Source organism: Cinclus cinclus, chromosome 3, assembly GCF_963662255.1.
Source record: "Cinclus cinclus chromosome 3, bCinCin1.1, whole genome shotgun sequence".
Lineage (NCBI taxonomy): Eukaryota > Metazoa > Chordata > Aves > Passeriformes > Cinclidae > Cinclus > Cinclus cinclus.
In genome coordinates this window covers 35,051,826-35,059,058 of record NC_085048.1, presented here as the reverse complement: position 1 = coordinate 35,059,058, position 7,233 = coordinate 35,051,826, and the positions used below count along the sequence as shown (strand labels likewise).

General features: G+C 39.0%; 1 protein-coding gene across 1 annotated transcript; it reads left to right on the top strand.

Moving 5' to 3' along the window:
• The first annotated feature begins 4,212 nt into the window (after positions 1–4,212).
• CGA (glycoprotein hormones, alpha polypeptide) lies at positions 4,213–6,991 on the top strand. The gene is made up of 3 exons (XM_062488655.1): positions 4,213–4,312; positions 5,257–5,441; positions 6,914–6,991. The coding sequence occupies exons 1-3, from the start codon at positions 4,213–4,215 to the stop codon at positions 6,989–6,991; spliced, it is 363 nt and encodes a 120-aa protein (XP_062344639.1).
• Positions 6,992–7,233: the final 242 nt, after the last annotated feature.

The window sequence follows — 7,233 nt, the reverse complement described above, 5'->3', positions numbered from 1 at the left end:
CGCTGTGGGGATAACATTGTCACTGTGCTTGAATCCTTCTAATGAAATGAACATTTTGCATAGCTTTTGCTTTTTACTAGTAGGTGTTTTGCTACAATACCTAGTAAGTATCAAATATATAATGCTAAGTTTACTTATTTTCATTGTTATGAAGACAGTTTTCTAGCTTTTGTGAAGCCTTACAAGCTATCCTGGCTTTCCCAAAGGACTACAAACTGAGGTGAGTATGAAATGGGCAAGACAGAGGCACTCTATAAATTTCAGCAATTTTCATCAATTTGCTTTGAAAGACAAGAAATATTAAGCTCCTGTCTTCCAGGGAAGCGCATCTCAATAAACTGTGTTTACCAACAGCTCTCAAATTTCAGTGGTATGCTTTTGTTATTAAATGAAGCAAAAATTGTGGGGAGAGAGACTTTTCTTTTTTTTTTAATTTATCTTGTATTAAACCAGCACACATTAAAAAAAAAAAAAAAACAAAAACAAAAAAACCAGTCAAGCTTACAGGTGCAGAAATCCGTCTTCAGTTTTGAAACAGGAGCCAATTTCAAGCCAATGTAGGCTGGGGACAATTGTTTTGAGTTTAACTTTGTTACAGTGATGAGTTGAACAAACGGAAGAGAAAGAGGTGTCTGACACCTTGAAGCAGATGAGGTTGTTAGTGTAGGCAGAGGTGATAAAGGTTGCGATAAATGTGTCTGAAATAGCAAATGGAGTCTGGGGGTGTTTCTGTTATTAAAAAGAGAGGGCAATGGAGAAGAAAACGGAGGAGCCGAAATCTACAGAGGTGCAATTCACCAAATCCAACTATACAATAAACACTTTGGAAGAGACTGATTGTTTTGCGAATAAAAGCCTCATTTTCATAGGAACAGGAGAAGCTGCAGGGGGTCTCTTTCAGTGTCCCATCTCCATCAGTGTGTGACACAAAGCAGGCGCTTAAAAGGTCGTTTTAAGCCTTTGGATGTTTAAGAATTTTTTTGAAGCTATAGAACATTTGTAAATCTCTCTGGGTAGGACAGTGAGCAGTCCAAGGTAGCTACCCTGGGCTCTCAATGATGAAAAATAGACACACGGTCAAAGTGCCATAATCTTGTACTGAAATAAATGTTTAGGGCTATTTCTCTCCATTGTCCGTAAGGGCAATCCAGAGTGAGTAACAAGGGTTTAGGCACTTAACTTCTGCAGTGAACTTTTTATATCTGAAATGAACCTCCCTCAACTCTCCAGGACTTGGAAAGACAGCAGAGTCTGGAGCACCAACCCAGGCTGTCTGCATTGCCAGGGACTGTCCCCAAAAGGTGTTAGAGTGTTGCCCTCCCCTTTGGGAAGAGGAAGGGAAACATCCAATGGATGCGGGCCCTGCTGGACCTCTTGGCCTCGGTGCCAGAAGGCACCCATGGGTAGGGTAGGGATGAGTAGGACCCATCTTATTTAGCCGGCATCGACACAGACTCTGTCACTTGAAATTGAGGACTTACAAGTCTTTAAACTGCACTCTGATGCAGTTTTCAGAAGTGCTTCCATTGCATTACCTTCGTTCTAAAAACGATATAAGACCCTGCCAGAAATCTTACCTTTATAAAGGCGATCCTTCTGCATTTCTATGCTTGTCCATGCATTCATTTTCTGGGCATCAAATTCAAATAGAGAATTTACAAAGTAAACATTCTTCTAAATGTTTGTATCGATCACTGTTGCTCTATTTTTTATTCTCTGCTAAAACAATGCAATTTCTATAGTTGTGTTTTATGATTTTTTAAAAAAATAGTATTCCCCAGTTTAGAAAGAAGTGTTAGAAATCATTATTAATTTGTTCTTTTTTAAAAATGATCTTCTGTTCACAGAAAACTGCAGCAAAAAATACAGATGTTCAGTGTTTGAGTTCACCAGGAAATTCATACAGCAGTGACTTTGTGCTCTCAATCTGACCTTTTGTTTCATTATATAAGAAAAAAAATAATCCTTATGGAAGTCAGGTTGAAGATAAGATCAGCATTCTGGGTTGGTAATTACATAAAGTGATGTTCAGTCATTAGAGAAAATGTACAGTTGATCCAATGGCTTAGATGTGGGCGAGGAATCTGATCTAGCTTTTACTGGTATAAAAGAAAGATGCAACATTTTCGTACATCAGTTTTGGGAACTTGCCTCTCCAAGCGTTAAGGACAGCTCATCTTCAAACACCATCCTGCAGTTTCTCTGATTTATTCTTGTCGAACAAGGGAGGTAATATATCTTTATTATTTCATTAGTGTTACAGAGGAATGAATATGTTTTGACTTTCGCTTTCCTTTCTTTTCTAACAGTTTCCTTCTCCTTCCATTCTGTCAAAGTTTTTGTTTTGAACATTAACTTAAAAGTTGCTTTGTGACTAAAACATCAATGCTTAGGGTTAAGCTTACTTTGTAAGTAAGAGAAAATGAGGCTCTAGAATTAGACTGCAGCAAATCGATAATTTTTGGTTCGGATTGGGTCCCAAACTTCTTCATTAGTAACTTTGTGTTTTCCTCCTGCTCAATGGTGGCAATTGCTGTCAAATGTCAAACGCTGAACAACCTGTGCTATTAGCACATCTTTTGCAGTCTTTAACAGGAAAAGACAAGATACTGTAAATAATGAGGTGAGAATTCACCTGCTGGGAAAGATTTAGAATTGCCATCTTTCCAAAGAGCCCCTGAAATTCAGGCACTATATATTGTTCCAGTAGCTTAAGAAAGATAATATTTAATAGAACAAAGTAGAAGGTTCCTTGGAATTGATGGTGAGATGAAATGAGTGGTGAGAACATTAACTGGGTTAACAGCATGGACACAGTCAGAAAATTCAAGTAAGACTATCAGACAAAACAGCTATTGCTCTGAAAAAGTAGAGAAGATCACATCTGCAGTTTATTGACAGGTCTCTTTGGTGGTTTTGGTATGAGGCTGACAATCTGACTCAATAGAGGAAGTTTAAAACTGCAATTTCAATTCCCCTTTTGGTTAATATAATGTAAAAAAATATCCCTCTGGGATTCCCTCGAGCAATACAATGTATACCAAATTATAGCATTATGTCTTCTTGGAAAAATTAGGGTGAAGGATGCCACAGTGCCTTCAGCAAAAATCATGAAACAGGATAATGTCTCTAGGGTTTTCGTGTTAGTCCTGTGTGGTGTTGTTCCTGTGGTTGACTTCTCTTGTTGGATTCATTGAAGCGTTTAGGTTATGAAAAGGCTCAGAATGATGTAGAAACAGATCATTTTGAAAAGTCTGTCTTCTGCTGGTGCATGAGACCCTTAGCTGACTTCTGGCACTCTGGGGAATGTTCCCGTGGATGGAGCAGAGCTTAGCATTGAACTGTGGAATTGTGTTCCAGTGCAGGCAAGTCTGCCAGCAGTCACACCCCCTCTAAGGGATTGGAAAAAGGATATACAGAAAACAACCTTAAAAAAGTGTTTGATTTTCCAGAGGTAGGGATCCAGCCAATCCACTCTGTGTGCCTCCTTAAAAGCTGTTGAGCTCAGTTCATCTCCCAAAATGTTTGGCAGGACAATAAGAGGTGGTAGATCTAAACAGTGTGGAGGACCACCTTTCTCCTGCAGACACAGCTTACTCTTGTTGAAGGAACAGGTCACAGAGGGCTGGCAGCTGCCTCTCAGGAGCCTGACAACCGTGTTCAATGCTTCCAAAGCTTTTAGGAACAGTCCAAGCAGAGCTGGAAAACCATAGGTTGCATGGAGCCCGGACGCATACCTACATGCATACACTGAACTGGCTTTTGGATACCTCTTCTAAATGCTTATTTGTAGCGCTTCCAAATTTGTTGCCAGTGGTTTTTTTTCTTCCTGATCGCTATTGGCTGCTTTTAATTCCTTTATCCTCTGTTTTCTGCCAGCATGAACTGACTTACTGAGGAGGCGGGAGGGAGGAGGTGAAGTTACTTGTACCCAGCACCCAGCCTTGCCACCAGGCAACTATCACATTATCAGCCTCTTAGCCATTCTGCTTAGCTGGGCTTCAGATCAGCCTTTTTTCCTGTCTTAATTAAGGAGATGCTTGTTTCCACTGCCTTCATCCATTGCACTGGAAAGCACTGCATATCAGTTTTGCTCATAAACTTTGTTTCTTTCCACTTTAGTATTCCCCATCAGGCAGGGGCTATGTTCTTTTCATCTTGCCTTTGGTCTCAGCCTTCAAAAATGTGTGTATTTGTATTTCTAGACAGGTCATGGATTGCTATGGGAAGTATGCAACTGTCACGTTGACCATTTTGTCTGTATTTCTACATCTTCTTCATACTTTCCCAGATGGAGAATTTCTCATGCAGGGTAAGTTGCTTTCAGCATTCAGAAATAGAACAATTATAAAAGAGTAATAATTAAATGTTTACATTTTATAAATCTAGTCATAAATTTTATCATTCACTTGCATTTATTGACAATGAGGGTACAATAAATTGAGATAATTTCACTATGAGCATGCTTCCTATTTTATCCCTAAATTTAATTTTTCTAGGTCAACCATGTCCCAGATGACCACATCCTCAGGTTGATGTGGATAACCTTAATCCTTGAAACACTATCGAATAGAAATATTTGGTTTCTTGTACACCTGCAATTTAAATGACAATGTAACATTAAGAACAGCAGAACCACAGCTTCTTCTCATAATATGCAGAATATTTGTCCTATGCAGATCCCAGAATATGGGATGCTGGTGGTGTAGCATTCTATGAAAGACATGGATTAGATTTTAAGGGTACTTCGCAAGTTTCAGGGTTTTTTTTTATTTAGCCTCAAATAGAATATAAAAAAATGTGATGTACAAAAATCTTGGTACCATCGAACATTTAAAAAGCTCTTGATAACAGAACCCTACCTGAAAACAGGCAACGTTTAAGAAGCACTACAAATCCTGCTGGTGCTTTTAAGTTTCTACAGCTAGTAGGGAGTTTTCTAGGGATAGCTGTTGTTGTACCCAGGAACAAACCTTCACAATTATCAACAAAATTTAGAAGAAAACCAGAAAAGATCCAGTAGTGCCTGTGGTTTACCTAGAAAGCCACAGCCTAGTTTTACAGCTGGTGCATGTTGCAGAGTTGGAAAACCCTAAGGAGGAGAACTTTGGTAGCTGTGCTTTTCTGTTCTACAGACATCAAGCAGCAGAATGTGGCTTGTGCTTCCTCTTATGGCCTGCACTTTCCCTTTCTTTTTAAAAATGAAAATACAGCTGTAAACCAAGTAAAATTATCTTCCTCATATTTTTATGGCAGGTTGTCCTGAGTGCAAGCTAGGGGAGAACAGATTCTTTTCCAAGCCAGGAGCACCCATTTACCAGTGCACTGGGTGCTGTTTCTCCCGTGCTTATCCCACTCCAATGAGGTCCAAGAAGACCATGCTTGTTCCAAAGAACATTACATCAGAAGCAACATGCTGCGTAGCAAAGGCTTTTACCAAGGTGAGGGTGAGAATGAGGTTTACTTAAGCTCCTTTTAGAATACAATATTAACCTGAAACAGTAAATAGTAAAGAATATGGTTTTGCTGGAGGACACTGGAGAGCAGTTTGAGGGAAGAATCCTTGGTATTTATTTATAGTGCCTTGGCTCCTTTTTTTTTTTTTTTTTCTTAACAAGAAATTAAAGCATCAACCAGTAGGAAGTCTGATATTCAGCTGGGATGAGGAAATTGGTGCAGTGCCACTGAATTCTATGAAACTGCTTTGTCTCATGATAACCTGCAGCTCTGGTGATGGACTTTTACCAGTATTTTCAACTCTCCTGGATGTGCACCCCCCCCTAAAAAGCTCTGCTGTGTGTATTTGATTTTAATAAGTGGACTGCCTTGTCTCTGTCTTTCATAGACAAGAGTTCTCTGGGAAGGTGTCTGGTCAATACTATCAATTACATATGTGGGAATGATGGACCAAAACCATCTGTGCTTGTTAGCTTAATTGAGATGGTGTCTTACTTTTTAATAGTATAACCAAGAAAAAACTGTAAATGTGTGCAAGTACTGTGATCATTTAATATTAATCTGGAAGGTTCTTTTCAAGATTCTTCCAAATTTGTTTTTTTTTGGGAGTGATTCTGGTCCAAGTGAAGAAACTTTAAATTTCATGTAATAAATGGTGAGCTAGTTGAAACAAGCTCAAGTGTCTATCCTATGGTAACCTAAATCAGGCTCATTAAATGTGACAGCTAGAGGTTCAGCTGAGTTACCCACTCACAGATTTGGTGCATTTGAAATACCTTAGGGCACTGAAGTCATATGCATATGGCTGACAGACACAGAACCTGTAAAAGTGTTTCTAGAGTGACAGCTGGAGGCTTGGTGAGATCGCCTCTGACCCCTCAAATGGCAATTGACAGCTCAGTGGGTGCAGCTGAAGAGAGCACTGAGTCTCCACTGGCTGTGATGAAAGCCAGATACCTGACTTTATGCTGAGCCAATCCTGGCTCTTCACCTGAGGAGAACATAGATCTTATTCTACACTGATAATGCTATACTTGCCCTAAGGCAGCAGCTGGAATTTGGTTGAGATTAAATATAAAGGTGACCCTTGTGTTTGCTGCCTTTGTTTTTATAATTCCCACGTGATGTATTTTAAGGACATTTTCTGATTTTCCATAGATTGGTTACTTGACACTTTTGGAAAATTAGACACTTTAAGGAGTGTCCAAGTTAAAGAGCAGCAAAATAGGTCACTATGCATGTCACTACTGAAACCCTTCACATTACAGCTCCAAAACCAGTGATGATGCAACTTCATGGGTTGGTGCTGAGGTCATTCTAGTACATATGTACCCCAAGGAGTGTGTGTACTTGTAGGTGAGAAAAAGTTTTCAGACATATTTTACTTGACAATGCTGTTTTTACTGTGCAGCTAATCCTAATTATTTGTTATATGTGTGTGTTTTCTTTTTTTAAGATTACCCTTAAGGACAATGTGAAGATAGAGAACCATACAGATTGTCACTGCAGTACCTGCTACTACCATAAATCCTAAAACCTGTCCCTTTGTTAATGGCCAAGGACAACGGTGAATGGAACATTTGTTTTTCAGATTTTATAGCACCACAGTGTAAAACCTTATGTTTTCTGGTAAAGACTCTGGCTAGACCTCTGGATAAAATAGATGGCTATTTTATTTCCTCCTTACTTCTTCATGCATTTAAGTAAGTGTAATTATTTCCATTAGGGATAAAATACAACATTTGCATGACCAAATGTTTGATCCATTTTTAAAAT